The 19,369-nt window shown below is 49.6% G+C and overlaps 2 protein-coding genes and 1 long non-coding RNA gene across 6 annotated transcripts; 1 reads left to right on the forward strand and 2 right to left on the reverse strand.

The window, feature by feature from the left end:
* Nucleotides 1-492: 492 nt before the first annotated feature.
* Nucleotides 493-7,090, reverse strand: LOC308580625 (uncharacterized protein). Of its 3 annotated transcripts, none has more exons than XM_081182555.1 (5): nt 7,027-7,089; nt 4,431-4,608; nt 4,181-4,307; nt 3,287-3,367; nt 493-2,573 (listed from the first exon to the last, which is right to left on the reverse strand). In XM_081182555.1, exons 2-5 carry the CDS (start codon nt 4,503-4,505, stop codon nt 1,042-1,044), a joined length of 1,815 nt encoding a protein of 604 aa, XP_081038681.1. In that variant the 5' UTR covers nt 4,506-4,608; nt 7,027-7,089; the 3' UTR covers nt 493-1,041. The 3 variants fall into 3 exon arrangements, with proteins under 3 accessions (XP_081038681.1, XP_081038680.1, XP_081038682.1); XM_081182554.1 differs by having other exon boundaries at nt 3,287-3,370; nt 7,027-7,087; XM_081182556.1 differs by lacking the exon at nt 3,287-3,367 and having other exon boundaries at nt 7,027-7,090.
* A 152-nt stretch (nt 7,091-7,242) lies between these two features.
* Nucleotides 7,243-11,866, forward strand: LOC308581321. Its single transcript, XR_014004968.1, has 3 exons — nt 7,243-7,386; nt 10,303-10,533; nt 11,729-11,866. It is a non-coding gene; the product is annotated as an uncharacterized lncRNA (long non-coding RNA).
* LOC308581175 (uncharacterized protein) lies at nt 11,660-14,998 on the reverse strand. Of its 2 annotated transcripts, none has more exons than XM_081183699.1 (2): nt 14,864-14,998; nt 11,660-12,761 (listed from the first exon to the last, which is right to left on the reverse strand). In XM_081183699.1, the coding sequence occupies exons 1-2, from the start codon at nt 14,877-14,879 to the stop codon at nt 12,265-12,267; spliced, it is 513 nt and encodes a 170-aa protein (XP_081039825.1). In that variant the 5' UTR covers nt 14,880-14,998; the 3' UTR covers nt 11,660-12,264. The 2 variants fall into 2 exon arrangements, with proteins under 2 accessions (XP_081039825.1, XP_081039826.1); XM_081183700.1 differs by lacking the exon at nt 14,864-14,998 and adding an exon at nt 12,958-12,985.
* Between the last annotated feature and the right edge of the window lie 4,371 nt (nt 14,999-19,369).

The following is a 19,369-nucleotide window of genomic DNA, read 5'->3' on the forward strand; positions in this document are numbered from 1 at the left end:
TCATTTTTCATTTTAAATATTGTATTGTTTTTCCTGGTTTTCTGTGCAAATAAAATATGTGCAGTGTGCATAGGAATTCATTCATATTTTTTTTCCAAATTATAATCCAGCCCGCAACAGTGGCTGAGGAACAGTGAACCGGCTCCGTTTAAAAAGTTTGAGGACCCCTGCTCCAGATGAGCTCTGCTTTTGGCCTCCTATACTGACAGCTCTTTCTACAGATTTCTGAAAGATGGGCCAATTACGTGGGCACAGAGATTCCCCTCTCCACAGGAAAATGGCGCTCCTGAAACCACTGGCAATGCCCACATTTCCCTGTGCCACCTTCCCTCCCCATGTTGGTTATTCCTCACAGCACCTCCTTCATTCCAGCTGCCATTTGGGATTTTACCCCCTTTGCTGTTAATGAAGCCATGAATGAGAAGGTACGGTAAAACAATGAATTTATAAAATACAAACAACATAGGATAGTTTAAGGATTACTTTCCAGTCTTTCTGTGTTTTCATTATTCCTTTATTGCAAGTATAAAAATGTGATTTATGCTGCTGTTCTTATAACAAGGAGTTGGACTTGACCCTTGGAGTCCCTTTAAACTCTACAGTTCTAGGATTCCAGAGCCAAAACACCACTTTTGTGCTCCATTTTTCACAATTCTCCATTCCTAACTCTCTCTGCCAAAGACCAAATATCAACCAAGTCTCAGGACATGTTCACTCACAATGAGCACTCCAGAGTCACGTTCTGCACATACCTTACAGTACATTATATCTTTCATCATACTTACTATTATGAGACATTTTATTTGCTTTAATACATGTATGTACAGCTTTCCATACAAACACCAGAACATCAAATACACTCCATAAATTTACAATGAATTTTCCCCTTATATGAGTTTGCTGATATGAGGGACAAAGTGAACCCTGTGGGAAAAACATGGCAAACTCCAAAAAACCGAAATGGTTTCTCCCCCATAACAGTCTGTGGTTGCTTATTAAGAAGGCCATTATAATTGAAATATTTTCTTCACTCCATTCCATTTAAACAGTTGCTTCTCTGTGAGATCTTTGATGTCTTCTAAGACTTCCATTCCCATTGAAGCACTTCCCACAATCCATACATTTAAATGTTTTCTCCCCTGTATGAGTTTGTTGATGTCTTTTAAGAGATCCATTCTCACTGAAGCACCTCCCACAATCCGTACACATATACGGTTTCTCCCCTGTGTGAGTTCTCCAATGTATAGTAATTTGTGAACATCGTCTGAAGCTCTTTCCACACTCCTTACATTTAAATGGTTTCTCCCCTGTGTGAGTTCGTTGATGAATTCTAAGATTTCCACTACAACTGAATCTCTTTCCACACTCCATACATCTAAATGGTTTCTCCCCTGAGTGAGTCCGTTGATGTATTCTAAGATTTCCACTACGACTGAAGCCCTTCCCACACCTCATACATTTAAATGGTAACTCACCAGGGTGAGTTCGTACATGTGTTGCAAGATCTCCCCCCTGACTGAAGCTCTTTCCACAAACCATACACTTATATGGTTTCTCACCCGTGTGAGTTCGTTGATGTTTAGTAAGTGTTCCATTGTGACTGAAGCTCTGTCCACACTCTATACATTTAAATGGTTTCTCCCCAGTGTGAATCCGTTGATGTATTCTAAGAGTTCCACTCTCACTGAAGCTCTTTCCGCACTCCATACACTTAAAAGGTTTCTCCCCTGTGTGAGTTCGGTGATGTGTAGTAAGGTGTGAAGACAGTCTGAAGTTCTTTCCACACTCCATACACCTAAATGGTTTCTGCCCTGTATGAGTTCGTTGATGTACTGCAAGAGCTCCACTCTGACTGAAACCCTTCCCACAAATACATTTAAATGGTTTCTCCCCAGTGTGACTTTGTTGGTGCACAGTGAGTCTCCCACTACAAATGAAGCTCTTTCCACACTCCAAACATTTATATGGTTTCTCTCCTGTATGAGTACCCTGATGCAGAGTAAGGCTTCCACTTGCACTGAAGCACTTTCCACAAACCATACACTTATATGGTTTCTCACCCGTGTGAGTTCGTTGATGTCTAGAAAGGATTCCACTCTGACTGAAGCCCTTCCCACACTGCATACATTTAAATGGTTTCTCCCCAGTGTGAATCCGCTGATGTCTTCTAAGAGTTCCACTTGCACTAAAGCTCTTTCCGCACTCCATACAATTAAAGGGTTTCTCCCCGGTGTGAGTTCGTTGATGTACAGTAAGTTTTCCACTCTCACTGAAGCTCTTTCCGCACTCCATACATTTAAAAGGTTTCTCTCCTGTGTGAGTTCGTAGATGTATAGTAAGGTGTGAACACAGGCTGAAGCTCTTTCCACACTCCATACATCTAAATGGTTTGTTCCCTGTGTGAATTTGTTTATGTACAGTAAGGTTTCCATTTTTACTGAAGCTCTTTCCGCACTCCACGCATTTAAAAGGTTTCTCTCCTGTATTAGTTTGTAGATGTGTGCTAAGGTGTTCACTCACACTTAAGTACTTTACAGATGGCCCCTCAAAATTCTGATTGCCTTCTTCATCACCTGGTTTAAAGTGGGGGATAAGAAAATATTGTTAGGTTTTCGAGCAAGAGAACTTAACACGCAACAAGACCAATCAGCACTTTCCCTTCTTTTAACACCTCCAGCATCCCTCCCTCTCCTATGTACCATATTTTTAGGAAAGGGGGGGGGGAACCTGAAAATAGTCTCAAGAACCCTTAGTATCCAGTATTCTAGTATCTAGTATTCAACTCCCATACCAAGAACAAACTTAGTTGGTATCTAAGGAGCTACTGGACAATTTTTAAAAAACTTTTAATATATATTTCGTCTGTGTCAGACCAACATGGCTACCTACCTGAACCTTCAACTCCCACTGAGCACCAAGAGAAAACTTCTGTGCTGAGGTGAGGCATGTATGGCCCTCCAGATGTGGTTGGACTCTAAGTACCATCAGCCCAAGCAAAGATGGCCAATGACCAGTGATGATGGGAGTTGTAGTGCAGCCAAATCTGGAGGGACACCTTTCTCCATCTTCCCCCTCCTGTGAAAATGCTATACTGTTTTTTCTTTCCTCCTTGATCGGTAATATCTTGCTGATACATTCCAACCAGCTGTACACATCACCTAAACCTGCACCAGGATGCTGGCAAAGATTGGCCCTTGTTCTGATCCAAAAGGGCTCTTTTTATATTTGTACACACTGAAAGGAGGCATACAAAAGTACAGCCTCACAGCAAAGTGGAAGTATGTACCTCTGAATTGGTCCAGGACAACATCCCTGTATTTTTCTGTTCCAAGCAAGGAGATGAGCTCAGACTTGAATATCAGAGTCTCTGCTATGTGGAATAAGTAAAACAGAAGTGTTGTTTATGTATATGTGACTATAAAAATATACAAAAGTATTAATATTTTGAAGCAAAGTATCTGGTGGCCCATTAAAAGCTGATAAATGACACTGACCAGCAAACCTCATGCCACCATTATTAACCTGTCAGTCTCCCTGTAGATTTTACATAGGTTTTAGGGGGAAATTCATACCACAATTTCAGCTTACGAAAAGTTACCTACTGACAAAAGTACAGAGTTGCTATAAACTATAATCTTCAACATCAACTTCGTTGAACTGGTCATGTTGTTCAGGTGCCTGATTATCGTCATCCAAAGCAACTACTCTATTCCCAACTTAAGAATGGAAAGGGAAATATCGATGGACAACAAAAGAGGTTTCAAAATGCTCTGAAGGCAAATCTAAATACATGAAGTAGAAGCACAGAAAATTGGAAAACACTGGTGTGCGAGTGCTCCAATTGGAAAAAAGCCTTTACCAAGGCGTAATGGACTTTGAAGAAGCACAAGCTCAAGACGAAAAGGAGAAACAAGCTAAGAGGAAAGCACGTTTGGCAAACCCTCACTGTGATTAACTCCCTCCGGGAAACCTATGTACCCACTGCCGAAGGATGTGTTGATCCAGAATTAGACTCCACAGTCACTTATGGACACACCATTAAGACCGTGTTCATGGAAGACAATCTTATTCGTCTACGAGGATTTGCCAAAGAAGAAGACACGGAATGAATAAATGGCTCAAATAGGAGATTTACTCTTTCAATGTTTAGCAGCCAAGAGGGATACAAATCTGCCGTTACCTAGAGAGGCCACCATCTCATAATTCTCCTCCATGACTTCCTTGTGCAGAGCTCTTTGGCCAGGATCCAGCAGAGCCCACTCCTCCTCCGTGAAAAAGACAGCCACCTCCTCAAAGGTCAAGAGGGCCTGGAAGAAGAAGAAGACAGAGCTGCTCTTAGATCCCCATCATCCCCACTCAACACAGAGGGAGGCTGGGTGGTCCCATCTGTGCCTCTTCCCTCCTCCCTGCTCCCGTTGCTCTTTCCCTACCTGAGGAAGCTGCCTGGCTCCTCTTTCCACTCCACCTCTGAGAAGAGGCCGTTCAGAGGGGGTCTTGGAGGCCATTGCGTTGCCAGTGGAAAGGACGGAGGCGGAGGAGGCGGAAACAGGGCCACTTCCAGGACTCTCTCAGCTGTTGCCACGATACACTTCAATGCAGGGAACAGCCCTTTAAGGAGAACAATGCAGAAATAATAATAATAAGAATTGATTGAATTTATATACCGCCCTATACCCGGAGGTCTCAGGGCTGTTCAAAAGAAAGGCAGATTTAATTAGGGTGGGAGACATTTACACAGATAGCATACCTTTTATAAATTACAAATACTGTGGTACCTCAGGTTACAGATGCTTCAGGTTACAGACTCCGCTAACCCAGAAATAGTAATTTGGGTTAAGAACTTTGCTTCAGGATGAGAACAGATATTGCACGGCGATGGCGCGGCAGCAGCGGGAGGCCCCATTAGCTAAATTCATACCTCAGGTTAAAAAGTTTCAGGTTAAGAACGGACCTCCAGAACGAATTAAGTTCTTAACCCAAGGTACCACTGTACCAACATCAATAAACTAATGCTCATAAATTCTAATAACAAAGCCAGAGAACTGGAAGAATGTACTCCTTTCTACAGGAACTTTATAATACTATAAGCTGCCTCAGTCTTTAGGGGACATTCAGCTTCGGTTTGGAAAGTTCTGGGATCAAATCCCAAACTCTTAATGAAGCTTCACAGAAAGCATTATGGTCAGTACCTCTGCAGACCTCGCTTTTCCTTTCCCCCGAACAGCCACCCAGGAAGAGTAGATGGAAATATTTAGAGCACTCTATGCACTAACATGGATTGTAGTTTAGGGGACAGAGATATGAAGTTCTGTGGCTTCTGGCCCCCTAGTCCTTCCTCTTTGGAACCTCTCTCTCTCTCTCTCTCTCTCTCTCTCTCTGTGTGTGTGTGTGTGTCCCCTTTTATCTTCCCTACACTGCAAGGAAGGACAGGAGGAGAAATAATCAGGGGGTCCAAACAGGGCACAGGGCATCCGTCCTGAGCATGGAGATGGGAGACTGGGTCTCCCTGGTGCAAGCCCAGCACCTGAACTGCAGGGTGGGGAACCTCACACCCAGGGGCTAAATTGGCCCTCAAGTCCTTTCTCTCTCTCTCTCTGGCCCTCGGGAATTTCCCCAGCACCACACCATCTTTCCAACACTTCTCAGCTGCCTCCTGAGGTTTTTTTGTGGGACTGGGAAAAATCCCTGGAAGGCAGGCAGCTCCTGGACAAAGCTCAGAGTCTGCCCCATAGCCCCACCAACTCCGTCCTCTGTCCCGCCCATCAATGGAAAGTGGCCCCTGGAAGGCTGCTCAGGAGCGAATATGGCCCTCAGGCTGGATAATGGTCTCCAACCCTGTTCCAAACACGGAACAGGCTGTCATCCTGGCCCACCTTGCAGGGTTCTTGTGTGAGCATTGCCCAGGTGGTGGGCTTTAGAAGACCTTTAGTGTTATAAGGCTCTCCTGGCAACCTGGATGGGGATGAGGCCAGGCAGGAGTGAGGCTGGCAGCACCGGCAGAAAAAGTCCCTCAGCACCTCTGCGCTGGGCCAATCCTGCAAGACAGGCCAGATCTCCCACCCCTGGGAGATTTGATTCTCCTTCCTGACAAAGTCCCAAGAGGATATCTGGAGAAGCCTCTTTTTGGAAAAAAGAGCATCAGAATCTGCGGGGGGGATCAGTTTCATTCCCCAAGACTAGTTGGGGGTCAGCCCCCTTCCCAAGAAGTAAATTCTCGTTTCTTTTTGCTTCCTTCTCACATCAGCCTCTTTCTTACTCAGGAAGCTCCGGAGGCCGATTTCCCTTGACACTGTCCATCTCTCACCCCCCCCACTCGAAATCTCCAGCTGCTTCCACTGCACCAAAACAGACTTCCTCTCCCCTGCTTGCCCTCCCGATCTCCGCCCCACTGAGGCAGGGGCTTCAGCAGCAGATTTCGGGGGGGGGGGGCAGATCAGGGTCCTGGAGGAGCTCACCCCTCCCCTCCCGTCCAGACTGGCTTCCTGACGCAGGAGGCAGAGCCTGGGGGGAGCGATGGGGGGAAGGAGTGGGGCAGCAGTGAGAAGGGAGATGGAGGGTGTTAAGCAGAGAGAAGCATCACTAAGTGGAATGGGGCTGCTCCCCCCCCCCCTTTGAACGGAGGAGGACTGACTTCTGAGTCAACATGCACAGGGTGGGGCTGCAAATCCCTTTGTAATTAATTAAGTTCCACTGGGGGGGGCACCCTTTTCTGGTTCGTCTCAAGTGTCTCCCCCCCCCACTCCCCCCACTATGGGAGCCTGGCTTGATCTCTGCGCTTCAGAGAAGATCTTGCAATGCAAACCCTCCTGGGGGAGGGGGACCCCACTTTGCAACAGGATGGCCTGCATCCAGCCCCCCCCCCCATGATTCCCACAGGGAAAGAGCGAGGCCCCTCCCTGCTTTCTTTGCACCCCCCCCCGCAATCCTCCCGCCTCCTTTCCCAGCTGCCCTGTTTGTAGATTCAGGGGGAGGGAAAGCAAATCCTCCCACCCCCCCTTCCCAAATAACCCCCCCACTATGCGGCACCTCTTTCTCCTCTTCTCCAAGTCCGCTTCTCTTCCGCCAATGAGGATGGAGACCCCTCCCCTCCAAATTGCCTCCCCCCCAAAAAAAATAACTTCCTGCCTCTCTAGCAAGCGGAGCTCCTTGACCCAGAGGGAGGGGGAGGGGCAGGAGATCCGCCTCCCCCTCCTTGCAAACATGAATTTCCTTCCCAGCCGGCAAGCTCTATATTCCCGTTTATTTAGTGAGAAATTCATGGGTTCAATTCCCCGCAGGGGAAGCGAAAGACGACCCCCCCCCGCATTTCTGAAAAGCCGCCTCCTGGAAAGGGGTTTAGAGCAGTAACTTAAAGACAACCCTAAATGGTGGTCCAGTGTCGTTTCAGTGCGTGCCTTTTGTAAAAAGAGGGAGCTGATGGAGAAAGTTAGGCTTTGTTATGTTTTTTTTTGGGGGGGGGTGCAGCTCAGTGGTAGAGCATTTGCTTTGCATGCAGAAGGTCTCGGATTCCCACTTTCGCGTTTGGTGGGGGTGTACCATGGTCCATGTCTTCTGGGGAAGAGGTTTTTATCAGACCTCCAAAATCTCTAAACAATCTATCCGTCCTTAATCATCAGTTATCTTATTATAAGCATTGTTGTTGTTTAGTCGTGTCCGACTCTTCGTGACCCCCTCGACCAGAGCACGCCAGGCACTCCTGTCTTCCACTGCCTTCTCTTCTCTTCCATATTTATATATTTGACCCCTTATTCTACGCTTCAATCTAAAGAATTACAGTGGTACCCCGCAAGACGAATGCCTCGCAAGACGGAAAACCCGCAAGACGAAAGGGTTTTCTGTTTTGGAGGCGCTTCGCAAGACGAATTTCCCTATGGGCTTGCTTCGCAAGACGAAAGCCCATAGGGAAATGCTGGCGGTCGGGAGCAAAGACTTTCGCCCACAGCCGGCCTTCAGAAGAGGACCTCTTCTGAAGGCCGGCGGGGGGCAAAAGTCTTTGCCCCCCCCCGCCTGCCTCCCCCCCCCGCCTGCCCCGGGCGATCTTAAAATGCTGGCGGGCGGGAGCGAAGCGTTCGCTGCCGACCCCCAGCATTTTAAAATCTCCCCGTGTCCTGGGAAGATTTTAAAATGCTGGTGAAGCTCCCGACCCCCAGCATTTTAAAACGCTGTTCCGAAGTGGGGAGTGGGGGCGGGGACACCTGCCCCCGCCACCCCACTTCGGAAAGCTGTTCCGAAGTGGGGCGGGGGGGCGGGGACACCTGGCCCCACCGCCCCACTTCGGAAAGCTCTTCCGAAGTGGGGAGGGGGGGCGGGAACACCTGGCCCCGCCGCCCCACTTCGGAAAGCTCTTCCGAAGTGGGGAGGGGGGGCGGGAAAACCTGGCCCCGCCGCCCCACTTCGGAAAGCTGTTCCGAAGTGGGGCGGGGGGGCGGGGACACCTGGCCCCGCCGCCCCACTTCGGAAAGCTCTTCTGAAGTGGGGAGGGGGGGCGGGAACACCTGGCCCCGCCGCCCCACTTCGGAAAGCTGTTCCGAAGTGGGGCGGGGGGGGCGGGGACACCTGGCCCCGCCGCCCCACTTCGGAAAGCTGTTCCGAAGTGGGGAGGGGGGGCGGGAACACCTGGCCCCGCCGCCACACTTCGGAAAGCTGTTCCGAAGTGGGGAGGGGGGGCGGTGACACCTGGCCCCGCCGCCCCACTTCGGAAAGCTCTTCCGAAGTGGGGCGGGGGGGGCGGTGACACCTGGCCCCGCCGCCCCACTTCGGAAAGCTCTTCCGAAGTGGGGCGGGGGGGCGGGGACACCTGGCCCCGCCGCCCCACTTCGGAAAGCTCTTCCGAAGTGGGGAGGGGGGGCGGGAACACCTGGCCCCGCCGCCCCACTTCGGAAAGCTCTCCCGAATTGGGGCGGGGGGGCGGGGACACCTTGCCCCGCCGCCCCACTTCGGAAAGCTCTTCCGAAGTGGGGCGGGGGGGCGGGGACACCTGGCCCCGCCGCCCCACTTCGGAAAGCTCTTCCGAAGTGGGGAGGGGGGGCGGGGACACCTGGCCCCGCCGCCCCACTTCGGAAAGCTCTTCCGAAGTGGGGAGGGGGGGCGGGGACACCTGGCCCCGCCGCCCCACTTCGGAAAGCTCTTCCGAAGTGGGGCGGGGGGGCGGGGACACCTGGCCCGGCTCCCCACTTCGGAAAGCTCTTCCGAAGTGGGGCAGGGGGGCGGGGACACCTGGCCCCGCCGCCCCACTTCGGAAAGCTCTTCCGAAGTGGGGAGGGGGGCGGGGACACCTGGCCCCGCCGCCCCACTTCGGAAAGCTCTTCCGAAGTGGGGCGGGGGGGCGGGGACACCTGGCCCCGCCGCCCCACTTCGGAAAGCTCTTCCGAAGTGGAGAGGGGGCGGGGACACCTGGCCCCGCCGCCCCACTTCGGAAAGCTCTTCCGAAGTGGGGCGGGGGGCGGGGACACCTGGCCCCGCCGCCCCACTTCGGAAAGCTCTTCCGAAGTGGGGCGGGGGGGCGGGGACACCTGGCCCCGCCGCCCCACTTCGGAAAGCTCTTCCGAAGTGGGGCGGGGGGGCGGGGACACCTGGCCCCGCCGCCCCACTTCGGAAAGCTCTTCCGAAGTGGGGAGGGGGGGCGGGAACACCTGGCCCCGCCGCCCCACTTCGGAAAGCTCTTCCGAAGTGGGGAGGGGGGGCGGGAACACCTGGCCCCGCCGCCCCACTTCGGAAAGCTCTTCCGAAGTGGGGAGGGGGGGCGGGAACACCTGGCCCCGCTGCCCCACTTCGGAAAGCTGTTCCGAAGTGGGGCGGGGGGGGCGGGGACACCTGCCCCATCCGCCCCACTTCGGAAAGCTGTTCCGAAGTGGGGCGGGGGGCGGGAACACCTTCTGAAGGCGGGCAGGGGGCGAAAGTCTTTGCTCCCCCCTGCCTGCCTTCCCAGGGGCTTTTAAATCGCCCCGGACAGCGGAGAAGTCCTCCGGTGTCCGGAGTGATTTTAAAATGCCGCCCGCCAGCATTTTAAGATCGCCCCGCACAGCGGAGAAGTCCTCCGCTGTCCCAGGTTTTTTTAAAATGCTGGGGGTGGGAAGAAAAGCCCTTGTCCCCCCCCCAGCCTTCAGAAGAGGTCCGGGGACAGACTGTCCCCGGACCTGGCCTGAAGGTGGTTTCCCTAGGAACGCATTAATTGATTTTCAATGCATTCCTATGGGAAACCGTGCATCGCAAGACGAAAAAACCGCAAGACGAAGAGAATTGCGGAACGAATTAATTTCGTCTTGCGAGGCACCACTGTAATTTCCTTTCTGTTCACAGCAGCTAGACTACAGTTATTGCCCATGATGGAAGGAAACCTCTAAAAGGGCCATAGAAGCTTGGATTAATAACATCTGGACCATTACTCTGTCACAACGCCTCACATGCCATTAGTGTCTCATCAAAGGTATCTCCAAAAAAGATACCTTTGACACAATCTGGTCTCCCTTTTTCTCCCTTGATTGAAGAACAACAACAGGATATTTTAATGCCACCACCACCATCATCACAGAGGTATTTGTGGAGGGGATATTATGATTGGAAGTGTCTAGCCAAGCAGATCAGTAGTTGGGCTCCTATTGAGGGTGTTGGGGGAGCCAGCATGACCGTGATGTGGGACTGAGGACTGGAGTGGGCATTCTGTGATATTATGGCAGTGGACAAAGCTGTATTTACTCTGAATAAATGAATATTGTTGTTTTAATAAAGGTCTCAAATTCAATGCTTTGCATGCAGGAGGTCCCAGGTGAAATCCTCGTCAGGCAGAGAGACCCTGTTGGCATCCGTCTGTCTCAGGAGGCGATGGAGGAGGGGGCCTTTGGGGGCGAAGTCCAACTGTGGGCAGCTTGCAGCACCTGCTGTGGCTGCTTCATGTCAGGGGCAAATGTTCAATGCTGCAGAGGGAGGAGCAGCTCCAGGTGAACTTTCAGCCTCCTATACTGCCTGCTCTTTCTACAGATTTCTGAAAGATGGGCCAATTACGGGGGCTCAGAGATTCCTCTCTCCGCAGGGAAATGACTCTCCTGAAACCACTGGCAATGCCCACATTTCCCTGTGCCACCTTCCCTCCCCATATTGGTTCTCCCCCTCAGCACCTCTTTTAGTCTGGCTGCCACCATGGAACTTTGTCCACTTTGCAGTTTAGTGTCAGGGGCTGGTCTGAATCGGAGGACTGGGGAATGCAATTTCTGGAAGATCAGCTTGTAACAGAAGAGGAGAGGGAAGTCCCCCCTGCCCTTCCAGAGTTTCACAATGCAGAGAGACAGGCAGATTCAGAGGCTGCACAGTTGAGACAGGAGCTACCCAGCTTTGAGATAGTAGCTAGGAAACAGGAAGGAGGGAAGCAGCTGGGTGATACATCAATCAGAACAAAGGAGAAGCTGGGAAGGAGGGACATCCCGTTGGACGTGGGTAAGAACTGCTATCCTTGCGAGGAGTTGCCTGTTTGCGCTAGCAACTTGATACAGTAATAAAAAGACTAGAAATCTACCAACTGCTCATTAATTCTCATCGGTGAGCTACCAAAAGGGAGGGGGGAACTCCCGAACATGACACGTAGCCATGAATGAGAAGGTATTGTAAAACAACGAATTTTTAAAAGATACACAATGTAGGACGGTTTAAGGATTACTTTTCAGTCTTTCTGAGTTTTCATTGTTCCTTTATTGCAATTATAAGAATGGGATTTATGCTGCTGTTCTTTTAACAGGGAATTGGACTAGAAGACCCTTGGAGTCCCTTTCAACTCTACAGTTCCAGGATTCCAGAGCCAATCCTGCTTCCTAAACACCACTGTCGTGCTCCACTTTTCACAACTCCGCATTCCCAATTCTCTTTACAAAGACCAAATATCAACGGCTTCTCAGACATGTTCACTCACAATGAGCACACCAGAGCCACAGTCTGCACATTCCTAACTGCACATAATATCTTTCATTAAACTTACTATTATGTGACATTACCCTCATTGCTTTAATACGTATATGTACAACATTCCATACAAACACCAGAACATAAAACACACTCCATGCATTTACAATGGATTTTCCACATAAGAGTTTGTTGATATGAGAGACAAAGTGAACTCTGTGGGGAAAACCTGGCACACTCTATAAAACTGAATGGGTTCTTCCCTGTGAGAGTCCGTAGCTGTTAATTAAGAACTCCATTATAATTGAAACACTTTCCACACTCCTAACATTTAAACCGTTGCTTCCCTGTGAGATTGTTGATGTTTTCTAAGAGTTACACTGCTACTGAAGCACTTTCCACAATCCATACACTCATATGGTTTCTCCCCTGTGTGAGTTGATGTTGTTGATGTTGTTGATGTACAATAAGTGTTCCATTGTGACTGAAGCTCTTTCCACACTCCGTACAACTAAAGGGTTTCTCCCCAGTGTGAGTTTGGTGATGTCTTGTAAGTTTTCCACCTTCACTGAAACCCTTCCCACACTTCATACATTTAAAAGGTTTCTCCCCTGTATGAGTTCGTTGATGGTATTTAAGGCTTCCCCTGTGACTGAAGCCCTTCCCACACTCCATACACCTAAATGGTTTCTCCCCTGTGTGAATTCGTAGATGTTTGGTAAGGTTTCCACTCTGCTTGAAGCTCTTTCCACACTCCATACATTTAAAAGTTTTATCCCCTGTGTTAGTTTGTAGATGTGTGCTATGGTGTTCACTCACAATGAAGTACTTCACAGATGGCCCCTCATAATTCTGATTGTCTTCTCCATCACCTGGTTGAAAGTTGGGGAAAAGAAAATATTGTTAGGTATTCAAGGAAGAAAACATTAGAGATATTAACACACAGCAAGACCAATCAGCACTTTCTCTTATTTTAACAAGTCCAGTATTCCTCCTTCTCCCATGCACCACATTTTTAGGAAAGGAAATCTGAAAATAATATCAAGAACCCTTCATATCCAGTTCTACCTTCAAATCCCATGTAACACTGAGCACCAAGAGAAACCTTCTATGCTGAGATGAGGCATCTATGGCCGTCAAGATGTGGTTGGACTCATCAACCCAAGTAAAGATGGCCAATGACCAGGGATGACGGGAGTTGTAGTGCAGCAACATCTGAAGGGACACACTTTTTCCATCTTCCTCCTCCTGTGGAAAATGCTACGCCTCTGTATTCAGTTTTCTCCTTCCTCCCTGATCTGTAATATCTTGCTGATACATTCCAACCAGCTGTACACATTGTCAGGAGTTCAGCCTACACTCAAGTAGGACCCTGCCAGAGACACATGCCTGACTGGCATGTTCTCTCCCTCCTGGTTGATTGTTCGGGAGCTTCGTAAGCTTTCTTCAGCCCGAATATCACAGCGACCGATGCCAACTGACACCGGCACACTTCGAGATCCGCAGAGTTTGCGCTGCTTGTGACAGAACCCCAGCAACTCAGTATGTTGGCTAATCTACTTTATTTACATATAAACACACACGGAGCACTGCAACATGGCTCCTTCTCTCTCTAGCATCAGACGGCAAAGAGAAAAAGAACAAAGGACAATAGTCCCACTTCACAGAACACAGTAACACAAACATTCTGTCTCTGTCACTTCCCACTCTGTGGAGTCAAAACATATACCGTCATGTGATAGACAACAATCCCATGACTGCAATCTCGCAGTAGGCATTCTAACACACATCACCTAAACCTGCACCAGGGTGCTGGAGAAGATGGGCCCTTCTTTGTATATTATACATAGGGTTTTTTTGTGAATTCATTCCACAATATCAGCTTATGAAGAGTTACCTACTGACAAAAGTATAGTGTTGCTATAAAGTACAATCTTCAACATCAACTTCGTTGGACTGGTCATGTTGTTCAGATGCCTGATTATCGTCTTCCAAAGAAACCACTCTATTCCCAATTTAAGAATGGAAATTGATATAGTGGTGGACAACAAAAGAGGTTTAAAGATGCTCCCAAGGCAAATCTTAAAAATGCAGTATAAGCAAAGGAAATTGGGAAACACTGGCCTGTGAGCGCTCCCTCACTGCAAGATGTGAGGTTACAGGGAACCAGGCAGAGGGCCTTCTCAGTAGCAATACCCGACCGGTCGAACGCCCTCCCATCAGATGTCAAGGAAATAAACAACTATCTGACTTTTAGAAGTCATCTGAAGGCAGCCCTGTTTAGGGAAGTTTTTAATGTTTGATTCTATTTTTAATATTTTGTTGGGAGCTGCCCAGAGTGGCTGGGGAAACCTGGGCAGATGGGTGGGAAATGAATAAATTATCATCATCATCATCATCCAATTGCAGAATAGTCATTACCAAGGCGCCGTGGACTTTGAAGAAGTACAAACTCAGGAAGAAGAAGAAGAGTTTGGATTTGATATCCCACTTTATCACTACCCAAAGGAGTCTCAAAGTGGCTAACATTCTCCTTTCCCTTCCTCCCCCACAACAAACACTCTGTGAGGTGAGTGAGGCTGAAAGACTTCAAAGAAGTGTGACTAGTCCAAGGTCACCCAGCAGCTGCATGTGGAGGAGCGGAGACACGAACCCGGTTCACCAGATTACGATCCACTGCTTTTAACCACTACACCACACTGGATGAAAGGGAGAAACAAGCTAAGAGGAAAGTACGTTTGGCAAACCCTCACTGTAATTAACTCCTGCCTGGAAACCTATGTCCCCACTGTGGAAGGATGTGTAGATCCAGAATTGGATTCTACAGTCACGGACATACTGTTAAGACCATGTTCATGGAAGACAATCTTATTCGGCTACAAGGATTCACCAAAGAAGAAGACACGGCACGAAATGGCTCAAACAGGAGAGTCACCCTTTCAATGTCTAGCAGCCAAGACAAATCTGCCCTTACCTAAAGAGGCCACCATCTCCTAATTCTCCTCCATGACTTCCTTGTGCAGAGCTCTTTGGCCTGGATCCAGCAGAGCCCACTCTTCCTCCGTGAAAAACACAGCCACCTCCTCAAGGGTCAAGAACACAGAGGGAAGCTGGGTGGTCCTCTTCCCTCCTCCCTGCTCCCGTTGCTCTTTCCCTACCTGAGGAAGCTGCCTGGCTCCTCTTTCCACTCCACCTCTGAGAAGAGGCCGTTCAGAGGGGGTCTCAGAGGCCACTGCGCTGCCAGTGGAAAGGACGGAGGAGGAGGAGGAGGAGGCGGAAACAGGGCCACTTCCAGGACTCTCTCAGCTGTTGCCACGATACAATTCAATGCAGGGAGCAGCTCTTTAAGGAGAACAATGCAGAAATAATAATAAGAAGAATTGATTGAATTTATATGCCGCCCTATACCCGGAGATCTCAGGGCTGTTCAAAGAAAGGCAGATTTAATTAGGGTGGGAGACATTTACACAGATAGCATATCTTTTATAAATTACAGTGGTACCTCGGGTTAAGAACTTAATTCGTTCCGGAGGTCCGTTCTTAACCTGAAACTGTTCTTAACCTGAGGTACCACATTAGTTAATGGGGCATCCTGCTGCCACTGCACCGCTGTTGCACGATATCTGTTGTTCATCCTGAAGCAAAGTTCTTAACCAGAGGTACTATTTCTGCGTTAGTGGAGTCTGTAACCTGAAGCGTCTGTAACCCAAGGTACCATTGTATAAATATCAATACTCAAAAACTAATACTCATTACAAAGGCAGTGAACTGGAAGGATGTAATCCTTTCTACAGGAACTTTATAATAATAGAAGCTGCCTCAGTCTTTAGGGGACATTCAGCTTCGGTTTGGAAAGTTCTGGGATCAAATCCCAAACTCTTAATGAAGCTTCGCAGAAAGCATTACGTCCAGTACCTCTGCAGACCTCGCTTTTCCTTTCCTCCAAACAACCACCCAGGAAGAGTAGATGGAAATATTTAGAGCACTCTTTGCGCTAACATGGATTGTAGTTTAGGGGACAGAGATATGAAGTTCTGTGGCTTCTGGCCCCCTAGTCCTTCCTCTTAGGAACGTGTGTGTGTGTGTGTGTGTGTGTGTGTGTCCCCTTTTATCTTTCCTACACTGGGAAGGAAGGACAGGAGGAGAAATAATCAGGGGGTCCAAACTGGGCACAGGGCATCCCTCCTGAGCAGGGGGATGGGAGACAGGGTCTCCCTGGTGGAAGCCCAGCACCCAAACTGCAGGGTGAGAAACCTCAGACCCAGGGGCTAAATTGGCCCTCAAATCCTTTCTCTCTCTCTCTCTGGCCCTCAGGAATTTCCCCAGCACCACACCTTCTTTCCAACACTTCCGAGCTGCCTCCTGAGGTTTTTTTGTGGGGCTGGGAAAAATCCCTGGAAGGCAGGCAGCTCCTGGACAAAGCTCAGTCAGCCTCATAGCCCCATCAACTCTGTTCTCTGGCCCTGCCCATCAATGGAAAGTGGCCCCTGAAAGGCTGCTCAGGAGCGAATATGGCCCTCAGGCTGGATAATGGTCTCCACCCCTGTTCCAAACACGAAACTGGCTGTCATCCTGGCCCACCCTGCAGGGTTCTGGTGTGAGCATTGCCCAGGTGGTGGGCTTTAGAAGACCTATAGTGTTATAAGACCCTCCTGGCAACCTGGAAGGGGACGAGGCCAGGTAGGAGTGAGGCTGGCAGCACCGGCAGAGAAAGTCCCTCAGCACCTCTGTGCTGGGCCAATCCTGAAAGACAGGCCAGATCTCCCACTCCTGGGAGCTTAGATTCTCCTTCCCGACAAAGTCCCAAGAGGATGTCTGGAGAAGCCTCTTTTTGGAAAGAAACAGCATCCAAAACTCATCCCCCCTCCTCTTTCCTCCAAGTTCAGCTGGGGAGGGGGGGGGTCATTTATTTAATTCCTCCAGTCTTTGCCATGAAGCTTTTTAAACCTCCTGAGACCTCCTAAGACCTGGCAGGCTTCTGAGACCTGGATTAGTTTCAAATCCTGCCATCCATGGGACCATTTCCCTTGCCAAGCAGGAGGAAAACTGACAATGTGCTTTTTCACGCTTCAGGAAATGGAAAATGTGCATCGTCCCTCCAGTTTTGGGGCACAAAAGCAGCACAGCAAACCCTCCCCAACTGCACCCCCCAACATGGGAAAGCCAACAAGGCTCTTTCCTTTGTGCCAAAGCAACCTCAGCCGGCCAGACTAGGATTTCTGAAAGGGGGTCTGGGGGGTCTGCCCCCTTCCTTTTCACATCAGCCTCTTTCTTACTCAGGAAGCTCCGGAGACTGATTTCCCTTGACACTGTCCATCTCTCACCCCCCACCCAATTCGAAATCTCCCCCCTCTCTCCCACTCCAGAGGCGACTCTGTTCTCCAGCTGCTTCCCCCGCACCAAGTTAGACTCCCTCCTACCCTCCATATCCCCCCCCCGCCCCATACATGGATGCCAACTTGAATAAAATATTGGGGGCAGCACCCGCAAATATCTTACGGGGGTGGGTGGGAAGAAGACCCCTCGGGCCCCTATGAGTTGGCTCCTATCCTTTCATGATCTCGACTGAGGCAGGGGGCGGCAGATTAGGATTCTGGGGTTCATCCTCCAATGCAAACCTTGTTTGAGGTAGAGGACCCCCCTTTTGCAGCCGATTGCAGATCGCCTCTCCTGATTCCCAGAGGGAAAGGGGGAGCCCTTCCTTGCTTTCAACCCCCTCACCTTTCCCCCTCCCCCCTTTGTAGATTCAGGGGCAGGAAAAGCAAATTCTTCTCCCTCCGTGCACCCCAAATCTCCCCTTCCCGAAATGTTGCACCTTTTCCCTCCTCCTTTGCAGACCTCCTTCTGTTCCGGGGATGTGCATGGAGACCCCAACCCTCCAACATTAACTCTACTCCCCCCCACCTGCTCCTTTACTTCCTGCCTCTCTAGGAGTTCATTGACCGAGAAAAGTAGCTATTTAAATATTTTCCTTGTGAACAGACCATGTTTTATTTGTAGCTTTTATTTAGAAATCCACTGCAAAGCACGAGCACTTCTTTGCTTTCTTTTCTTCGCTTCTCACTTCCCTATGTGGCCCCCGAGTCTCATGCCCTGGCCCCCCATTGGAATATCATGTTCCCCTGTAACCCCCTTGGAATATCCATGTGCGCCTCCCCTTTAGAAACGCTGATCTACTCCATTGAATTGGGTGGGCCTGACTTCTGAGTAAAAATCCTGTTCAATCCTAAGGTTGCCATGGAGTCACACATATGAAATTTGCCCTGTCTCTTCCATAGTTTCTGTTGTGTGAATGGTGCTGCGGACCCCCTGGGGGCGGGAAGGTTCCCTGGAGTAGGCAGACTACCTATTGGGAAAAGCTGCTTTAGCGCTCTGATTTCAGGAGCCGGACCGAACCTTACTGTGAGCTTACTGTGAAGCATTTTGCACACTCTTGTCACAGGCCTGCTTGATTCAAGATGCTCCCACACTCCCCTGTGCCACCTTCTCATGCCCTGCAAAACATGCAGAGAGGAGTTGAGTCTTTACTGGTTCTCCCACTAAAGGTAAAGGTAAATGGACCCTGACCATTAGGTCCAGTCGTGGCCGACTCTGGGGTTGCGGTGCTCATCTCGCTTTATTGGCCGAGGGAGCCAGCATACAGCTTCTGGGTCATGTGGCCAGCAGGACTAAGCCGCTTCTGGCGAACCAGAGCAGCGCATGGAAATGCCGTTTACCTTCCCGCCAGAGCAGTACCTATTTATCTACTTGCACTTTGACGTGCTTTCAAACTGCCAAGTCAGCAGGAGCAGGGACCAAGCAGTGAGAGCTCACCCCGTCGTGGGGATTCGAACTACTGACCTTATGATCGGCAAGCCCTTATGATCGGTTTAACCCACAGCGCCACCCACATCCCACTAAACACCACTAACGCCAACCGCGTCCCACTAAACACCCCCTTTATTCCTGCTGCCACCAGAGATAATGTCTTAGCTGAACACTTCGCCCTCCATGTATTACTTGAGGTCCAGCAGCGGCCTCCTCCATTATCTTCTGCGTTTGCACTTGCTCTATCAGAACAGGTTCTTGAGTTGGCTCCTGGATGGTTTCTGTACAAATATTCACTGTTTGTCCAAAATTTTTGACTGCAACAGTCATCGAATCCATCTTCTCATGCAACTGCTCCAACAAAGCACTTGTCTTGCAAAAAGCAAGCACCAAAACTTCTTCCGAACACATCTTTGTTCAAGGTCACAGTCTGGTCCCACGATCCTTATCACCACAGCTGTAAAGTCCCCAGATCGACTCCAGCAGGAATTTAACAAGCTCCCTCTAGAGGAGACAATTTCTATTTGTATCCATCTTTTGAAAGCAGATCCAACAAAAGAAAGTTACTTTCATTTTTCGGGTTTTTTGTTTCTTTTAAATGCAAAATGCAACATTAGAGACAATTTGTTTCCCTTCTTTAACTATCTGTCAACGGATGTTACTTTCACAGTCA

Source organism: Podarcis bocagei (genome assembly GCF_964188305.1).
Source record: "Podarcis bocagei genome assembly, chromosome: 2".
Lineage (NCBI taxonomy): Eukaryota > Metazoa > Chordata > Lepidosauria > Squamata > Lacertidae > Podarcis > Podarcis bocagei.